Source organism: Mustela nigripes, chromosome 7, assembly GCF_022355385.1.
Source record: "Mustela nigripes isolate SB6536 chromosome 7, MUSNIG.SB6536, whole genome shotgun sequence".
Taxonomy (NCBI): domain Eukaryota; kingdom Metazoa; phylum Chordata; class Mammalia; order Carnivora; family Mustelidae; genus Mustela; species Mustela nigripes.
This window is the reverse complement of record NC_081563.1, coordinates 129,098,592-129,118,908: the sequence shown is the minus strand read 5'-3', so window position 1 is coordinate 129,118,908 and position 20,317 is coordinate 129,098,592. Positions and strand designations below refer to the sequence as shown.

Below are 20,317 nucleotides of genomic sequence, written 5' to 3'. Positions count from 1 at the left end.
GAAACGGAGCCCAGGTGGGAAGGGCCGGGCCGCCAGGTGCAGCTCCTCTCAAAGCCCTAGCCCGCCCGCATCCTCACCTGGAGGCTGGGCCGGGCAGGCAGGAGTTAAGCGGCGCGCACGCTTCCGACCCGCAGGTGGCGCCGTCCCGCCTCGGTGCCCGACTCTCGGCGCTCCGAAGTGCGGGACAGAATCGCAGCCAGCGCAGAGCCTAAGCTCAGCCTCGACTTGTTGATCTCGCTCAAGCAGCAGCCGCCGCCGCCGCCGCCGCGGGAGCAGGAGCAGGAGCAGGAGGAGGTGGAGCGGGAGGCGCCGCCCGATCGCGGACCTGCCACCCGCGCCCCCAGCGCTCGCCCGCGCCCCCAGCCTCAGAGAGGGCGCCCCGGCTCCGCGGCGCCTGCAGCCCTAGCGCGTCGCCTGCCCGGCCGGCGTAGGCCGGGCCCGGCCCGGCCCCGGGTCCGCCGCTGCCCGCGGGCGGGGGCGCCCGGGCGGCCGGGGCGATGCGCGTTCCCTGGCCCCGGGAAGCGGCCGCCCAGGGGGTGAGTGTTGAGGCGCGCGGCCAGCGGCGGGGACACAGAGGAACAGAGGAAGGGGACTCGGTTGCCGCGGTTCGGCCTGTTGGTCTACCCGGGCTCCGCGGCTTCAGGCGGGGGGTGGGGGAGTGGGTGGGGGGATATTATGGTGGGGGGAATTCTTCGGGCAAGGGTTGGGGCCTAGGGAGGCACGAGGGGAGAGGGCGTCAGCACATGCTGGGGGGCTTAGGGCAGCCCCCGAAATCACCAGCGCGCGGCGGGAGGAGGGCACGTTTTGAAAAGGCCAGAAAATTCAGCTCCTTTCCCCGCCTCCCACCTCCCCCACCCATTCCCTTCCAAGCACCGGGAAAGGCGCAGAACCCGGAGTTATAAAAAGCCATCGCGGGAGAGGAGCGAGGAGGGGGGGAGGGGGCGGGGAAGGAGAAAAGGAAGGATGGAGCAGGTTGATCCGTAGGACTCTGCGCGCCCCTCCCGGTGTGGAGTAGGGGTCACAGAGGGAGGGTCAGGACTCCGCGCAGATCTTGGCTTTGCATCTTTCAGGGCTCACTTAGATACCGGAGCGACCTCAAGAGATGCTCCCGTGCTTTAGGGAGAGGGGTCGCTCCCGAGCGAGGCTGTCTTTGACCACCCTGTCAGTTGTGACCTCCGACAGGTGGGCAGCAGCAATTCCCCCGAGAATTCCCCCCAACTCTTTCAAGGTTTAGAAAAACCAAACCCGCTGCCACCCCCTAGAACTCAAATTCTAATTATTTCGAAGCAGAGGGAAAGAAAAGATGAGAATTCTTTTAAAAAAAAAAAAAAGTTTTTCATACAGCGCCCTTTTCTGCCCATTGTGGGGCCTGGTTTGGGACTCGACGGGGAGACCCAGAAAGAAGCGAGTTTCAGCACTCGACGGGGAGGACAGCGCCCCGGGCGGCTGGGTCGGTCCTGAGCTGCAGAAACCCGGGGTGGGGCCTCCGGGATCCCCGGAGCGCCTCTTGGGGGCCCTCTCCCCGCCCCGAAGAGCCGCCCCTCCCTCCACCCATGGGGTGGGGCGGACTTCAGCACCGGCGGGAGGGACAGCGCCAAGTCGTTCAGCAACCCCCCCACCCCGCCCCCCAAGTCCTGAGCCGCTTAAGTACCGGGAAGGTCAAGGCCAGTTGGGGCCCCCGTGGAGAGGTGGGGAGGGGCTGCGCCCAGCTCCCTGTTTGCTGACCTGCGTCTGCTTCCTGCCTTGCAGCGGTCAGGATGGAGGTGAGAAGACGGCCGTGACGCGTGCAGGTGCAGTCCCCTGCACCCCCAGCAGCCCACAGCGCTCCCTGCCCCCCTCCCCCGCAGCGGCCGGCCTTGCCGTCCAGTGATAGCGGCCTGGGGGGGCAGGGGGGGCGGGGGTGGCCGGACCAGCGATGCCGGCGGGCATGACGAAGCATGGCTCCCGCTCCACCAGCTCGCTGCCGCCCGAGCCCATGGAGATCGTGCGCAGCAAGGCGTGCTCGAGGCGTGTCCGCCTCAACGTCGGGGGTCTGGCACACGAGGTGCTCTGGCGCACCCTGGACCGCCTGCCCCGCACGCGGCTGGGCAAGCTACGCGACTGCAACACGCACGACTCGCTGCTCGAGGTGTGCGACGACTACAGCCTCGACGACAACGAGTACTTCTTTGACCGCCATCCAGGCGCCTTCACCTCCATCCTCAACTTCTACCGCACTGGGCGGCTGCACATGATGGAGGAGATGTGCGCGTTGAGCTTCAGCCAAGAGCTTGACTACTGGGGCATCGACGAAATCTACCTGGAGTCCTGCTGCCAGGCCCGCTACCACCAGAAGAAGGAGCAGATGAACGAGGAGCTCAAGCGGGAGGCTGAGACCCTGCGGGAGCGGGAGGGGGAGGAGTTCGATAACACGTGCTGCGCAGAGAAGAGGAAAAAGCTCTGGGACCTCCTGGAGAAGCCCAATTCTTCCGTAGCTGCCAAGGTGAGTCTGGGATCTATCTGCAGGCAATTGCACTGGGGGCTCTGCTTGAGTCCCCCGCTTGATGACCACCGCTGGGGGTCTCTGGCTTAGTTCCCAAATAAGAAGACCCGAAAGGGGGTGGGGCTCTGGCCCAGACCTAAGAGGTGAGGACCAACCCCCTGCGACTGTTCTGTTTGCACCAGTTACCAGTTACCTCATCCCTTGATGATTAAACACTCTGTATCCTCTGTTGGAGAAGAGGATTTGCAGAGATGTCAACTCCCACAGCAAGAGGGTAGACTGAGTAAGAAGGCACAGAGGGACGTTAAAGCCTTGCTGGGATGGAGTTGAGTTTGGTCTGTATACATAATGCTCCCTTGTGGAGTCCTAGACCCAGGTGGGAGGGGGTCATGTGCGATTCTAATACTTATCCCTGTATTTTTAACCCTACTTTGCCCCAGGAAGGAATAAAAGCAGCTTACAGACGGGCTTGGAGGACACAGATACCGTCAGGCAGTTTCAACATCAGTAAGAAAAATGAGGCAAAGGAACTCTGAGGGGTGGATGTGTGCATATGTGACGCACACAGCTGGCTGTGGATGCTTGTGGGCGAAGGGTCACCCCTGGTTTGTTCTTTCTTTCTTTCGTGAGTTTATTCCAAGAATGATTTGGTGCAGCTTGTAAAGATGCTTTGGCTGTCGGAAGAGGATGTAAATTTTGAAATAAGACAGAAAAATGAGGCAACATGAAAAAATGAAGCAGAAGGAGGCAAAAAGGCTTAGATCAAACCTAGGGGTCCAGTGTGCTGTGGGGAAAGGCAGAGGCTATGCCGGCCCAGGGCAGACTCGGGGTGGGGGGGGCCAGACCAGGGAAGGGGGTCAGTGGTTGATGAGTGGCTCTGTTGTGTGAGGCTGGGTTCTGGGAAGGGCTCAGAGAGATGGGACCTGTCTTCAGGCGGCCAGCGCGCTGGCGTTGGGAGTAAATGGCAACACTGTGTGTTTGGTGCTCTCAAAGAGGTTGTGTGAGGCCCAGGGGGAGCCAGAAAAGAGAAGTGTTGATGTCATATCCAGGACTGCCATGTCAGGAAGACATGTTGAACACTTTGAAAGAGTGGGGCCAGGAGCGGTGGGGATGGGGTGGACAGGCAGGTCAATGTGTTCGTGGCAAAAGAAAAAAGGCAGGAGGAAGCGTGGACACCAACATCATGTATGTGCTTGGGCGGCCTCGTGCCCCCGCTAGCCTCTCCTTCTGGGATCCCCCTGGCTGAGGTGGCCCCTCACTGAAGATCCACCTGTAAGGCTGGGTCTGAAGGGGACACTGTGGGGTCCCTTTCCCAGATCTGGCAGCTTGGGGAGAGGCCTCTGAGAATAGAGGCAGGAGGGGGTGGCTGGAAGGAAGTGGACGGAGGCCTGAACATTTTCCCTCTTCCCTGGCAAACCCCAAGAGGATGTAGAGATTTCTAGGCCTGGTTTCCTCTTCTGTGGTCTGCCTCTGACCGTAATCCTGCCCTAGGGTTTGTGTCCAGAAAGCCTCCCTCTTAAGACAGTCACTCACCCTTAACCGGCTTAGGATCAGCAGACTTATTTTGCTATTTCCAGGCCTGACAAGGGTTCCTCCTACACACACCCTGGTTAGGCCCAAACAGGACTCTTCCCCCACCCCACCCCTTCACCCTGTCGTGTCCCTAAGACATGAGAATGAGGGGCCAGGGAGGGTCGAGTCCAGAGAAGAAGCGGGCAAAGGGCTGTGTTTGGGTTGGTGTCTGGCAGCAAGACAGGGGACCGAGCTCAGGCTTGCAAAAGGCGCTGTTTGGGAATAAATAGCCTCGTCTTGCCGTCGGGTTAATCCGCGCACAGGGAGGGGCTTCATGACCTCTCCAGGTCCCAGGCTCAGGCTGTCAGCTCACATTCCCGGCAGATGGACAGTCTGCCAGCCAGAGCTGAAATGTGGAGACAGGCAGGCAGGCTCATTGGTCCCTCAGTATAGAAATCCCGACCACCATTGATGAAACATGTACTGTGTATGGAATGTTACAACACAATTGGTCCTTATACCAGCTCTCTGTTATTATCCTGCCTTTTACAAATAGGGAGGTTCAGAGAGGTTGAGTAACTTGCCTAAGGTCACACAGCAGGCAAACAGGAGTAGACAGAAATTCAAACCCAAGTGTGATTTTGAAGACATTGTTCTTTCCGTTGTGGCCGAGTGTCATAGACTTCTCCCCAGTCTCCCTGCTTCCACTTTTGCCCCCTGCACTCATGGTGCACAATGCAGCCAGAGTGAGGTTTGCAAAATATAGGCTGGATCACATTTTCCATCTTCTTAAAATCCTCGAGAGGTTTCCCACCACACTCAGAATAAAATCCAAACTTTCCACTATGGCTTACCAGACCCTACTGGATCGGTCCCCATGTCCTCTCTCTGAGTTCATCTGCTCAACTCTCCTCTGGTTCACTGGCCTCCAATCCACTGGCTTCCTTGCTGTTCCTATACAGGGAAAGCTTCAGCCTACCTCAGGACTTTTGCACTGGCTATTCCTGCCACCCAGAATACTTTACCCCCTTGTCTTGTTGCCAGCTGTTTCTCTTCATTCTTCATTTATGCAAGTCCCTGTTCACATAAGCCCTCCTGTGAGAGACCCCTGTCTAAAACATCCTCCTTCCCCTTACTCTGAAACCACATTCAGAGTCTTACCTGCATAGGCTCTAAGCACCATCTGAAGTTGTATTTTCTTCCTTTTTTTCCCTCCCCCCTCCAGAGTGTGAGTTCCATGAGTTATAGTCACTGCTCTGTTCCCAGCACCCATCAAGGTGGCTGGCCCAGAGGATCTCCAGATAACATGTGGACTGAATGAAGGATCAAGCCATCAGTCAGTCAGCGTGTCGTGGGTTTTGGGGATCTGTCTCTTGTTCCTCACGGCCTGCCTGCAGCCCAGTTCCTGGCCTCCTTCAATCATCTGTGCTTTGCCTACTCCATCCATTCCCCAAGTTAGGTGCCTTGCTTGTCAGAACAGCAAAGCCTGTGGACATTTCTCAGAGGCCCCAAAATGAGATCGTCAAATGGAGGATCATTTCTCGGTGGTTGTGGGATGCAGGAACAAGCATATCTAGTATGTTTAGAGCAAGGACAGACCAGGATCCCAGGTCCAGTCCTACCCCCTCCCCAGTTTGGGGCCTCAGGTAGGTGGTTCACCTCTGTGAGCCCTCACCTTCCACCTATAAGATGGAGACACAAGGTCCTCCTTGCAGAGTCATCCTGAAATCATGTTTCTCAAGATTTAGCACAGTGCCTAGCACACAGGAGTAGGTGCGGCTTGTTTTTATAAGTGGGAGCAGAGTCCTTCTCGATGACTGGGTGGGCTGAGTTGAGACCAACTCTTTCCTCCTGATAGCAGTACCGGGAGACGGAGCTGACGCTGTTAATAATTGATGGGATTTTCTGGCAACGCAGAGACAAACCAAAGTACAGGCTCTTGCCTTCACCGTCAGGGGAGTGAAAATCAAAATCCATTAGGCAAAAGGCAGTGTGATGGATTCTTGTTTGGAAGCTGGGGTCGGCCCTGTCAGAGCGACAAGATTGTGGTCCTGGGACACCGCTGGGTTTCCGCTTTCTTGGAAGAACCTCCAGGCTTTTCTTAGCAGGAAAGAGAGGGGTATAATTTGCCAGGCCAAGAGCATCTGCCCTCCCTGGAATAGTCTCGGGGCGTGTATCTCAGTCTGATTGACTCTGATTGGTTGAGGTACTAATTAGGGGTACTTTAAAACCCCTATCTCATTGAAATCCCCTCAACATTGAAGGATAGATTATCCTATCAGGCAATCTGCCAGTTTGGACTGCAAGTGATGGAAGAGAAAACTGGAAGCGGCCTCTGCAAGGAGGGAGATGCATCATTTCCTGTAACAGAAAGTTCCAAGGTAGCTGGTTTGGGGTTAATGGCTCCAGGATGCCATCAGGATTCTAGAATCTTTCCGTCTTTCTGCTCCTCCAGCTCCTGCACGTGACTTGGTCCCCAGGCTTGCTGCCTCTTGTCACAAGACTGCTAGTGCCGACCCATGAGGTCCAACCAGTGAAGAGGGTCATTTCATCCCTGAAAGGCAAACCTTTCCCAGGAGCCTCCTCAGACTTCTTTTCAAATCCCACTGGCCAGGATCAGGTCACACACTCCTGCTCTCCCGGCAGGGAAGCCAAGGAAGGCAAGTGTCTAGCATTTTCAGATGCAGGAAGAAATAGCTTCGATGAGCGGTATTAAGACTCTTTCACAAAGAGAAAATTGAGGTCCTGAGAGGTGAAGTCACTTGCTGGAACTCCCATAATTAAACGCTCAATAAATATTTGTTGAAGGAATGAAAATGGCAGAGCTAGGACTTGAGCCCTGGTTCCCAGCCTGTGTTTCTGAATCCTGAAATCTTGGGCAGATTCTTTAAGCTGTCTGCACTGTACTGAGCTCATCAGCCAAATGGTAGTTAGAGCAATGCCCACCTCTTGGGGCGTTTTTGATGACTCAGATTTCTGATGTGAGTATAATTTGCAAATGGAAAGTACTTTATAAATGTGAATAATCATAATAATTATATATTCTTATATTCAAAAGTGAGAGCGGTCTCTATTTCAAGATAGTGGTTAGTATTTTGCCCACCACGATTTGATGAGGAATTCTGTCTGGGTAGGGGTGGGGCACCTTCCTGGCTCCGTTGGTGGATTGTGGGACTCCTGATTTCAGGATTGGGAGTTCAAGCCCCATGTTGGGTATTGAGATTACTTAAGAATAAATATTAAAAAAGAAAAAAAGGCATCTTTTCCATGGTCTAACAGATGTGGTTTAGTTCTCAGGTCCATGGCTTACGAGGAATACAACCTTGGGCAAATTCCTTCCCTTCTCTGAGTCTTAGTTTCCTCGTCTAGGAAATGCGAATTAAAATGGAGCCCACCTGGGCACCTGGGTGGCTCAGTGGGTTAAAGCCTCTGCCTTCAGCTCAGGTCATGGTCCCAGGGTCCTGGGATCGAGCCCCACGTTGGGCTCTCTGCTCAGCAGGGAGCCTGCTTCCTTCCTTTCTCTCTGCCTGCCTCTCTGCCTACTTGTGATCTCTGTCTGTAAAATAAATAAAATCTTTAAAAAAAAAATGGAGCCCACCTGAGAGGGCCACGAGGTGGTAATCTGCAGGAAGTGCCTGGCACATGGGCACATCCGATAAATGACAACAGTGATGATCAGCATGACCAGAGGTTTCCTCTCTGCTAACGACACCCCTGCTTGGCAACATCTCCTGTCCCAGTGTTGTGGATTGCCCGATCACTGCCCACCCCTTTGGGATTTCATACCTCTAATGTGATGATGCTTTGGTTCCTTAACCTGAGGCAGGGGGATTCGTGTATTCTCATCAAGAAAAAAATGAGGGCAGAGGGTGGGTAGGGGCGAGAAAATGAGGGAAACCAATCTGGAATCTATGGGACCCTTTCAGCGCTATGAGTCATCAGTGGCTGAGGCTCTTTTCAGTCCAGGTCGGTCATCCTAGATGTTTTTGTTTATTCTTCGGAGACAATATTGCAGAGATCTGGAATCCTGGCTGTGGGTTTACACCGTCCTGGGTTGGAATCCCAGCCCTGCCATTTCCTAGCTCCTGCCTTTGGGCAAATCACTTCACCTCCCCTAGCTTCCATTTCCGAATCTGTAGATGAGGATGACATTAAAACCTCCCTCACGGGGCTGCTCAAGGGATTAAGTATGATAGTGGATGTAAGGCGTTGAAGCCGGGCGCCAGAAATCCTGGATCTGCGTTTGATGTAAGGAAACACAGAGGATGCCAGGGACTTGGCTGGGTCACGCGTTGGTGAAGGATCAGGGATCGTTTCCAGGCCTTTCTGACCCTCATCGAGGCTCAGAGATCTTTCCATTCTGTTAGGATGCTTGACCAGGCTCATACCTTGGCACCTCCTAGGGGGTTTTAAAAGGCTACTAATGTGAAAATGCTTAGGGAGGAAAAGTGTTGGCCAAATGAGCAGTTTGGCCAAAGCTTCATTAACTGAAAGAGAACAAGCCTGCAGTAAATACCAGCTCCATACCCAGCACTGTGTACTTCCTAGACTTGATAGTAGCATGGATGAGAGCCCTGATTTTAGGGCTGGATGGCCCAAGTTCAAAATCTGGTTCCTTTACTCACCTGTTGCATGATTTGGGGCCAACCGACCGCCGTACCTCTCCGTGGTCCTGTTCCTTCACGCATCAAGTGAGGGCGGTAACAACGCCTGTCTCATGGAGTCATTACACAAGCAATGGCTTATAGAAAGCCCTCAGTAACTTTTAGGGTTTTATTTTTGTTTTTAACTGTCATTGTCTCATTTAATCCTGATGATCCTGCCAGATAAATAAGCTCCTTTAAAAAAAAAAAAAAAAAAAAAGTCCCCTTCTTCTAAAATGATCCGTGCTTATTGTAAGGTGTGGCTGTATCACTTGTTCACCATCGCAGGACAGTTGGGACAGAAGAGAGACTCAGCCCTGAGAGAGGAGAGGCAGTGTCCCACCCAGATCCGTTTAGCTCTTAGCATTTCGGTGCCACCAGCCCAACTCCCAGCCGTCCTGCTCCTGTAGTGCTTTGCCTTAGCGGCCTCCTGTGGCCAGTGAGTCCAGTTAAGACAGGGACTTGATGTCCCACTTAGAGCAGCCCTCCCCTGCTGACTGATGGGGACAGCTGGATAAACACCCCGGCCCCCTCACCCCTGGATGGGAGTATAACTCGGATGTGCCCGGTCTACAAAGGGCCCCAGAGTTCCTGGTGCCCCCGGTCGTTCCTTGCTGGATAATATACCCGTTTGGCTTCTTTCCCTTCCCCGTCTCAGTGTTTCCCTTCCCCTACCTGTGTCTTCTGGGATGACTTTCCACATAAGCCACTTGTGCTTGGGTCCTGGTCTTAGGATCTGGTTCTGGGGGAAATGAACCACAGATCTGTGGGAGAGGTCACGTCTTCAGTATCCTGCTTGTCTTGTGGGCTTAAAAAAGCATCTTACAGGGCGCCTGGGTGGCTCAGTGGGTTAGGCCGCTGCCTTCAGCTCAGGTCATGATCTCAGGGTCCTGGGATCGAGTCCCGCATCGGGCTCTCTGCTCAGCAGAGAGCCTGCTTCCCTCTCTCTCTCTCTCTGCCTGCCTCTCCATCTACTTGTGGTTTCTCTCTGTCAAATAAATAAAATCTTTAAAAAAAAAAAAAAAAAAGCATCTTACAACAAAACCCCTATCAGAGATCCTCCTAAAAGAAGAAAATCCTGGGCTGGCAGGTTTCAGTCAGTCTTACCTCCATCTTCTGGATAAAATAAGAACCAACAGCAGCAGTAGCTACCAAACAGCACTTAACGGCCAGTGCAGATGCAAGGAGAGTCATGGGCCCAATGGATCTGACTCCCGAGCCACCCTGGGAGGGAGCAACCATCATCCTCTTCTCACAGTAATGGATACCACGGTCAGAGAGATGAAGTGCCTGGCCCACAGTCACACAGGGATTGGGAGGGCTGATTGAACCCATGGTCTGGCCTCAGGGCTGTGTGAAGAGCCTTCAGGAGGTGAGAAGGGAGCTCCAGGAGCCATCCCCACCTTGCTCTTGCCCCATTCCCGGGTGGGGGGGACCATGTTTGAGGGGAGGGATGTGTTCAGCATCTCCCACCTGACGGGAGGGTTCCTGGCTCCCGATCCCTCATGACCTGCCCCCAAAGGCTACTGGCTGGGACTACTACAGACCCAGATTAGCATTAGGCATTATTTTAACAGGTAATTTAATAGATAAGGGCCCAACCTTCTCCCTGAGGGAGAGACAGATTCTTGCTTTCGGTGTCTCTGGTAAAGATGAGCGTGACCAGGGGGAGCCAGGGAGCTGAAATTCACACGCTAATGTCCAGCGCACAGTTCTCCTTCAAATGTTTCCCTGGTGACATAAGTAACAAATAAAACGTAATGTCGCCACAAAAGACCTATTCCTAAGGGCCTGCTTGGGTTCAGATCCCACCTCCATCACTTCCTGGCAGTGCAAGCCCACGGGACACCTCACCTCTGTGAGACTGGGAAGTAGACGTGTAACATAGGGCACACTTTACAGAGTGGTGGCCTTCAACCCTGGCTGCACCTTCAGATCCCTTGAGCTTTGAAAAACACTTATGCCTGAGCGCCACAATTGGAACAAAACCCCCAGATGAATTTCTTGTTTCATTTCCAGCAAAATACATAAAACATAAAATTCGCCATCTTAACCACGTTTAAGTATATAGTTGAAGAGTGTTAAGTATACACACATTGTTGTGCAACCAATCTCCAGAAATTATTCATCTTGCAAAACTGAAACTCTGTTATCTTTTAAACAATAGCATTCCATTCCACGCCCCCGCCCCAGCCCCTGGCAACCACCATTCAGCTTTCTGTCTCTATGAATTTGACTGCTCTAGGTGCCTCACAGAAATGGAATCATATAATGTTTGTCTTTTTGTGATTGGTTTATTTCGCTTGGTGTAATGTCCTCAAGGTTCATACATGTACTAGCCTGTGTCGGGATTTCCTTCCTTTTTAAGGCTGAATAATACTCCATTGTATGTGTTTAACACGCCTTGTTTAGCCATTCATCCATCCATGAATGGTTGGCTTTCTTCTACTTCTGGCTACTATGAATAACATTGCTATGAACCTGGATATACACGTATTTCCTCCAGGCCTTCTTTTCATTCTTTTGGGTATATATCCAGTAGTGGAATTGCTGGGTTGCATGGTAATTCCTTTTTTTTTTTTTTTTTTCTCTTTTGAGGAACTGCCATATTTTCCCCAGCAGCTGCACCATTTTACATTCCCACCAACAAGGCACAGGTTCCAATTTCTGCACAATTTCTGCACAATTTCTGCACATCCTCACCAGCACTTGGTATTTTCTGTTCTTTTGATAATAGCCATTCTTCTGGGTGTGAAGTGGAGTCTCATTGTGGTCTTGATTTGCATTTCACTAATGATGAGTGATGTTGAGCATCTTTTCATGGGCTTGCTGGCCATTTGTACTTATTCTTTAGAAAAATGTCTATTCAAGTAATGTCCCTGTTTTCTAATCAGGTTGTTTGGTTTTTTTTTTGTTGTTGTTGTTGAGTTGTAGAGTTCTTTATATATTCTGGATATTAACCCCTTATTAGATCTATGAGCTGATATATTTTTTCCTACATATTTTGTAGGTTGTGTTATCACTTGGGTGATTGTGTCTTTCATGCATCTAAGTTTTTTAATTTTGATGAAGTGCTATTTGTCTATTTTTTCTTGCATAACCTATGCTTTTGGTGTCATATCCGAGAAGTTATTGCTTAATCCCACGTCATAAAGCTCTCCCCCTATCTTTTCTTCTAAGAGTTTTATACTTTTAGGTCTTACATTGAGGGCTTTGAAACATTTTGTGCTAATTTTTGTGTGTGGTGTGAGGTAAGGGACCAAGTTTTCCTAGCACCATTTGCTGCTCTGGATGATTGATCTTGGGTAGATCCCTGGGGTAGAGCATGTCAGAGGCCCTAACAGACATAGAGCTCTGTGCACAGTGCTGGGAACATAGAGAGGTACTGTCTGGGTAATTGTTGACAGAGATAAGTGACAGTCCCTGACACACCCAGCATGGCTCCACCATTCCACTTCTACTCATGAAAGTTTTGTGGAATGCAAGTGAGAGAGAGTAAAACCCAAGCATGGGGGACACCTGTCCAGAATGTGGCTAGTTTGCACCACCCCGCTGCTGTGTCCCCATCCTCTCCCATCTGAACAACTGGAGGAGCCTCTTCCTGTCTGTGCTCCCATCTTCCCGCCACCCCCACAGTCTGTCCCCCACCTGCAACCAAAGGGATGTCTATGAGTCAGATCACTCCCCTGCTCAGAATCCTCCCATGGCTCCCATCTCCCTCAGAAAAAACACTCAAGTCCTACGCTATGCCTCCTGGGCCCTTGTCTAACATCTTTCCCCTCTCCTCCAACATCCTTCCAACCTCCATCCCTACCACTCTCCCTCTCTCCATCACTACAATCTAACCCCAGTGGCCTCTTTGCTATTCCGGTGGCATACCAGTCTACCACCTCAGGGCCTTTGCATTTGCTGTTTCTTCTGCCCATAATCTTCCTGCAGGTATTCATAAGACTCACTGCCCACGTTGTTCAGATCTCAGCTCAAACGTTGTCTTCTCAGCAAGGCAATCCCTGACCATCCTATAAAATAGTACCCCCAGTGCTCTCCATGCCCCTCTCCTGCTTTATTTTTCTCCACCTGACATGGCATACAATTACTTAATTATGCAATTACCTTTTCTATCCCCAACTTGGGTCCAAGCTTCAAAGGGTCGGGCTTTTGTCTGTGTTGTTCACTGTTGCACCCCAGTGCCTGGAACTGTGTCTGCCACCGAGGAGGGACTGAATAAATGTTCGTCAAATGAATGAATGATGTTATCCTAGAGATAACTGAGAATACGTACTTGTCGATGGAAAAAGAAATTTATTTACAAACTTTGGGGCTTTCGTTGTTATTGCTAGCACATTTCTGGAAGTCTGACTCGCATCACCTTCCGCCACACTCTGGACGCTGAATGCCTGCGGTTTCTCTGCCCAAGCTCAGTTTCTCAGGCTCAGCACTACTGACATTTGGAGATGGGTAATTCTTTGCTGTGAGGGGCTATCCTGTGCGTTGTGGGATGTTAGCCGCAAACCTGGCCTCCACCCGCTGGATGTTGCATGAGAAGTGGGCATCACAGAAATAAAGGTTAACAGCTGCCAGGAGGAAATTGCAATGTTCCGGGCAAAAGAAAATGGCAGCCTGGGGGGTGCCTGGGGGGGGGGGGCAGGGGAGTCCATGAAGAGTGGTGGGTTTGGGGATATATGTGGGATGTGGGGCAGTTCCTGGGCAGCCACAAACCCTCAGCCTCCACCAGTGTCCACAGATGCCCAGTCCATGCTGTGGGTCTTAGCCCTTGATTGTTTTCTAGCTGTGAGTCCTTGAGCCCCGTGGTGCCGTTTCTCTGTCTATAAAACGGACCCAGTCACAGCCCTACTGCATGAAGATGTTGTGAGGGTTAGATAAGGTGAAATGGTAAATAATGAGAAACACATGCATCAGCTGTTTTTGATTATGACCGGCTCAATGACCTCAATGAATGAATATGTTGAGTACCTACTGTGTGCTGGGCACTGTACCAGGTGCTGGGGACACAGCAGAGAACAAAACAAAGATCACAGCCCTAATGGCACTGATACTCCAGAAGGAGAGAGAGTGAAACCATTCAAAGTATAAACAAATACAGATACCATTATTTCCTGAAATAATCAGGAAAGATGAACCCCGCCTGGATATTTGATGCTACTGAGGAATTAAAGCCCTTTTTTTAGGTATGATAATGCTATTGTGTTTGTGTTGTGAAATATTCATCTTTTAGAGATACACACTGAAGTATTTTGGATGAAATAGCAAGATCAAATAATGTAATATTTTGGTTGGTGACAGAAGCCATTGAAGAAAAGTCAGCAGGTAGGGAGGCATGATGTTTGGGTGGAGGCCTTTACGAGGATGGTCAGGAGAGGGCTCACCAAGAAGGTGCCAGTTAAGCAAGGATATGTAGAAAAGGAGAGAGGGAAGTCTGTGGACTTTGCAGGGAAGTATTGCTAATGCAGAAGACCACAGGTGCTAAGGCCCTGGGGGCAGAAGCAGGTGTGGGTCAGCCAAGGAATAGGCAGGTGACCAGTGTGACCGGACCAAAGCCAGCCAGCAGAGGAGGTGGGGAGATAAGATCAGAGGGCTGACCTTGTCTGTCACTGTTGGACCGTGGACTTTCTGCTTAGCCTCCACATCGGCCTCCCTGCCTCCAGCCTGCCTTCTCCAGTCCGTCCTTTTCAGAGAACCAGAGCCATCTTTCTCAGGTATAATCTGCTCACATCATCCCCTTCCAGAAACCCTTCCAAGGTTCTCACTACTCCCAGGATAAAGTCCAAACTCCTTAGCTTGACCTTCAAGGCTCCAGCCAACCTCTCTACCTTCACTTCTTTCCCTACCTTCTCCCTGGCCCCTCTGCTCATTCCATACCCGCCTCTGGCATTCCCAGACTACCCGGTCCTTCCCTGGTCCTGCTCCACACCTTTGCCCAGGCTGATCTGATCTGCCCTGCACCCCCTTCTTCCACTTGTTTGCCTGCGGTATCTCCTCCCTTCCCCACCCACATTCTCTTCAGGCAGCACTGGCTGCTCCCTCCTCTGTGCTCCAAAAACCTGCTGTTCTTACCTTCCTTGCACAAAACACTGTGAAGAGTAGCTTATGGGCTGTTTTGTGGATGCCAGGCCTGGCCCACAGAGAGACAGGGTTGCTTTAAAAAGCAGGGTCGGCAGCCTGACTGCCTAGATTCAGATCCCAGCTCAGGGATGATTCAAGCTGTGTGTCCTCGGTGGGATGGGTTAACTTCTCTGGGCTTTGACTTCCTGATCCATAATTTGGGGAGGGTGACATCAGCCAGGGTGCTGGTTCTATATGAAGCACGCAGAGCAGTTGCGGGCACTCAGCAAGTATTCAGTACAAGTTATTGTTGTTATGATTTTTGCTTAAATGTTAGTAAGTGTTTGTTGAGTGAATGAGTAAGCAAACTTGCATGATTGCGAGATGATTGATCAGAGGGCTCTCCCCTGCAAAGCAAGGGTCTTGCAGGTAGGTGCACCCTCCCTCCCATTTCCTACCACCATCCTTGTCTCCACCTGCCCACTCCATGCTCACACTTCCTGGGCCAGGAATAAGTGACCTCAAGCCTTCCATTCACAGCAAGGAGACACAATTGAATTAGACACTTGAGGTGTTTTCCTCGTGCCCTGACTGTTCCATTTTTGCTCTGCAACAAGGCCGGTCTCCACTATAATTGCCCACTGTGGGCTGACAGGTGGACGCTGTCTGAGAGAATCATGTTCCATTCGACAATTCCATACCATCACTCACATCCACCAGGTAATGGGCCTGGAATGAAACGGCTTCTAAAAATAGACCAGCATGTTTCACTAATTGCTGCCCAGGGCCCATCCTTGAGTCTTTCAAGGCCCGTGTGATCCTTGGGGCCCTTGACCCTGGTCAGTGCTGCCTCTCAGAGTCCCTGTGGACCCAAGTGTACCGATGAGGCTGCCCACAATTGCCCTGCCAGCGGTGTGTGGGAAGCAAAATGAAGGTAGAGCTAGGATGATGATATTGAACCTGCCTTCTATTTGTTCATCGTGCCTGGAATTCCCACTCTCTTTGAAGGGATCAATTTTCCTTTATCTTCTTACGCCATGGGTATGTTTACATATCATTTATTATTTCTTGAAATAATGACTGCAATTTCATTCAGTCATCCTCTCCTCTTCCTGGGACAGTCCTTTTGGTTTCAAAGCTGGCTTCCATTCTGCAATCCTCTGGACCTTATAACTTTACGTGGGTGCATGTGCATATTTTGAGCTCCTGCTTCAATGCCACCTGTTGTTTGTGCGACAAATATCCATTGCGTATGACTGTATTCTAGGCACCGTACTGGGTGCTTGAGAGGCACTTGAGTATCTATGAGTCAGAATTCTTTTGGCTGCAGGTAACAAATATACAGGTCAAACAGACCTAAGCAGAAAATGTAAGTGAAAAGTCCTGGGTTAGGGACGGCTTCAGGCAGGGTTGGATCCAGGGGCTTAAATATGTCATCAGTCCTTGCTGTCTAATATGTCTAAGCTCTGGCTTCTCACCAGGCTCCTCAACCAACATGGCTGGAAAGATATCTCCAGCAACTCCAGGCTTCCATCCTGTGGGAAAAGCATGTTTCTTTCCAAATAGAGCCAGCAAAACCCCAGGACTGATTTCCATGGGCCCATCCCTAAGCCAATCACTTCAACAGGTCTGGATCACATCTTAGTGACTGGAGCTGGGAAGAGACCAAAAGATGGAAGTAAAAGAGGTGGGATGCAGGGAGAGATTGAGTTGCTACTACCAAGAGTGGGGGTGGGGGGGGGGGCAGCGGCAGGGAATAAATGTAAGCAGCAAAAATAATCCACAGCCATCATGGAACTTCTAGGCTCCTGGAGGGATATGGGCATTAAATAAATAAAAAATAAATGACAGGATTCACACAGCATAATCTGTATGCTGTGAAGGAGAGAAGCAAGATCTTTTGGGAGAAAACAACGGGATGTGGTCAGAGAGGGCCTACCCCTGCAGGTGGCCCTTTCTGAGAACCTGAACTTGATTTCTGTCCTTCCCAAATTGCAGAAATGACTTTTCTTCTGCAAGTTCTGTCTTTCTCTCTTGCGCCCTTTAGTGTGCTCCCTCTTGGATTCTATATTCTTCTGAATTTATCTCCCCGAAGTAAGGCAGGAATTTCTCAAAGTCTAAGACTGTGTCTTCTTAGTTTCTGTGTTCTAAAGCAGGGTGGGTGGGCTGCTCCTTTCATTCCTGAAGTTCTACTGGAACTCCTGCCACTGGCCATTTGTTTACCTATTCTCTGAGGCTGCTTTGGGTTACAATAGCGTTTCCGGGAAACGTTTGCTGACCAGTATTCTAACGTGGCCCCAGGGACTAAAACAGAGGAGCGGGTTTTGTCAGAAGCGGTTTGTTGGAGCGCCAGAGGAAGGGAGTGCAGGCACAAGCTAGACGTGTGACCTTGAGCAGATTTCTTAACCTCTCTGGGCCCCTGGCTCCAGCTCTTGCAATGCCAGCTGCCTCTTCTCATCCTTCAGATCTCGGCTCGTATGTCACCTGTTCAGAAAGGCCCTCCCTGACCTTGAATGACCAATTTGGATGTGGCGGCCTTTATGTTCTGCGGTTTCTTTTGAGGTTAGGCCCACCGGGGGCAGGCATCCTTCCCTTCCTCGTCACCTAAGCTTTCCCTTGTCTCAGAGGTCACATCCGGTAGGATAAGTGGAAAGAAGTCTGGTTTGGAACTCTGGAGACTTTGGGTTCATAATCCCAACATCAACACGTACGTGAGCTATGAGAACCCGGGCAGAGAGACCCTTCGGCTCCCCGGCCTCAGCTTCCCCGGCTGACAACTGGGTGTGGCGGCTCTGCCAAACCGGAAGGACCCCGTGAAGCCGGAAGGACCCCGTGAAGCCGGAAGGACCGGCACCCCCTGCGGCCAACATGGCGCCCGGTCAGGTTCGGTGCTTCGTTCCCGTGGTTGGCTTTCCTTCTCCCCTCCTTTTCTCAAGAGGGAGAGAAGAAAGATAGTCTGCCCCACACCTTGCCATAATGCGGCCTCCAACTACGATGCCTTGGCTGTTCGATTCTTCAGACGACTGTGCCAAGGAGCGGCTGGAAGGTAGGCAGCTTCTCTTACATAAAGCTCTGTGCAAATGCGGCCCAAGGCGCGTCCGCCAGTCCCGCTCTGCGTCCTTCCAGGCTGCTGCCCCCAAGCCCCCCATAAACATTTTAGACCCTTGCTGGCCTCAAGACTGAGAGAAGGGACCAATCCAAAGAGGTCGTTTTCCAGACGGACTGGAGAGATCCGTGGTGGGTGCGTGCGTCCTGGATGCCCCCAATTACTGAGTGATGCCCTGGGGAGGAGGGGGTGGCTGGCTGTAGAATTTGAGGGGGTAGAGTGCCAAACGAAAATGCAGTCCTCCTCGTTCAAAAATTCCTAAGAATTTCAAGACCATGACAGCAGAGCCGGCAACCAAAACCGGGGCCTTTCGAGTACAGGGCCCTGGGGGACCGTGCAGGCTGCACTCCCACGAAGCCTGCCCTGCCCAGGAAGAAAGACTCAGAAGTCCTGGGCGAGGCGTAGGAGGTTTCTCAGTCCCAGAGAACCTGCCAGGGGAAAAGTGCCTTCTCAGGGACCTTGAGCTCAGATGGTCACAGGGGCCAGGGAGGTAGTGTTAACAAGCAAAGCAGCGGGGTGCCTAGGTGGCTCAGTGGTTTAAGCCTCTGCTTTCAGCTCAGGCCATGGTCTCAGGGTCCTGGGATTGGGACTCTCTGCTCAGTGGGGAGCCTGTTTCCCCCTCTCTCTCTGCCTGCCTCTCTGCCTCCTTGTGATCTCTCTCTCTGTCAAATAAATAAATAAAATCGTAAAAAAAAAAGAAAAAGAAAAAGAAAAAAACCAAGGCAGCTGGCTGAAAGAACTGTGATATTTCTTTTTTTTTTTTTTTTAAGATTTTTTATTTATCTATTTGACAGAGAGAGATGACAAGTAGGCAGAGAGGCAGGCAGAGAGGGAGAGGAGGAAGCAGGCTCCCCGCTGAGCAGAGAGCCCGATGCGGGACTTGATCCCAGGACCGTGGGATCGTGACCCAAGCCGAAGGCAGCGGCCCAACCCACTGAGCCACCCAGACGCCCCAGAACTGTGATATTTCAATGAGCAAGACAGTGAACTCTCAGCCTTGGTGTCAGAGAGGCAGCAGGGAGCGGTGGGGACTGGAGAATACATGCCCATTGAAAGAGGCAGCTGCTGTCGAGCTCCAGGCTGGGTTCTGGGCCCAGCCAGAGATTTTTTTTTCTTTTTTATTGCTTTCTTTTTCTTTCTTTCTTTTTTTTTTTTTTTTAAGAATTATTTATTTGAGAGACAGTGAAAAAAGCACGTGCAAGTGCTGGGAAGGACAGAGGAAGAGAGAAAGGGAGAGAAGCAGACACCCTGCTGAACCCAGAGCCCAACGCACAATTCAGTCTCATGACCTGAGCCGAGATCAAGAGTCAGACATTGAACTGACTGAGCCAACTAGGCGCCCCCTCCAGAGATTTTAATTTTTTTCATGTGAGATATCCCAAGTTATTAATGTTGGCAAATAATTTAAAATTAAACAGATCTGAGTGGGCTGAACACAGTCCTCAGGGCTCCACTTTTTGACCTTGAGGCACAGAGCCTTCTGATGGCTAGAAATGGGAGGAGGGGCTGTTTCTGGTCTCTGAGGCCCTCCCATCTAGAAGGGAGAGCTGAGGGTAGGGCTTGGGTGACAGAAGCAGCAGGTTCCCCTCCCCTCTCCTTGCTCTGGCAGCAAGCACAAGACAGGGTAGCAGGTGTTTGTTGAATGAATGACTGTCCTACCCAGCTGGGACTTGGCTTCAAAACCCAGGGCACCCCGAGCGAGTGCCAACACAAGTCAGGAAACTCCTTAACTAATTAGCTAACAGGAACCAACGTCCCCCAACCCAGCCTCCAACTAGAGCAGGAAGAAAAAGCTGCTATAAGGCTGTAAAAAGCACTGTATTTTGAGTGAGCAAACTGAACTGGTACTGAGCCTTAGGTTCCTCATCTGTAAAATGGGAATAGCAAGTTCCCAGGGGTTGTCCGGAGAAGTCAATAAGAAGAAGCATGTAAAGTGCTCAGCAAAGTGTCTGATGTGCAAAAACTATAAGCTGGTGTTATTTTTATTTTCATCTTTCTTTCCTCCCCATCCAAAGATTTGGCCTACTTCTAGGGGCTGTGGGCCCATGGAAGAGTTGATTGTGTAGAATTAAATTTTAGATCCTTGCAAAGTGGTATCAGGTCTACAAATTCGGCCTGGGAAGCGTGAGTGTTCAGAAATTTGGGGCAGAGATTGGGGGCCCAGGATGGGAATTCTCATGTTCAAGGTTGGAATTATGCTTCTTGAGATCAATGCAGTGATATTCATTGTTGGGACACTGGCATTCAGGGTCACAGTTCTGGGGTTCAAGGTTAGAAGGCTGCCATCCATTGTCAGAATCCTCAGATCTGTAATTGGACCCAAGGAGTACAGTGCCAGAGTACCGCTACTCGTGATGGAAACTCTAGCGGGCAAGGTCGCAACGCGGATGTTCCAGGCTGGAAGTCATGTTCAGAGACCGAATTTTGAAGGTCAAGGTCAGGACACCTCAGTGGTGGTCATGATTGGAATTCTGGCAGGCACATTCAGAACCTTGTTATTTGGCGTCGGAA

The 20,317-nt window shown here is 51.3% G+C and overlaps 1 protein-coding gene across 1 annotated transcript in view; it reads left to right on the top strand.

Moving 5' to 3' along the window:
- The first annotated feature begins 468 nt into the window (after positions 1 to 468).
- The window catches only part of KCNB1 (potassium voltage-gated channel subfamily B member 1), a 91,224-nt gene continuing 71,375 nt past the window's right edge, over positions 469 to 20,317 (top strand). Inside the window, exons 1-2 of the mRNA XM_059407206.1 lie at positions 469 to 536; positions 1,750 to 2,482. Of these exons, the coding sequence (XP_059263189.1) occupies positions 1,916 to 2,482 (567 nt within the window). The 5' untranslated portion in view covers positions 469 to 536; positions 1,750 to 1,915. The remainder of the gene's footprint in view (positions 537 to 1,749; positions 2,483 to 20,317) is intronic.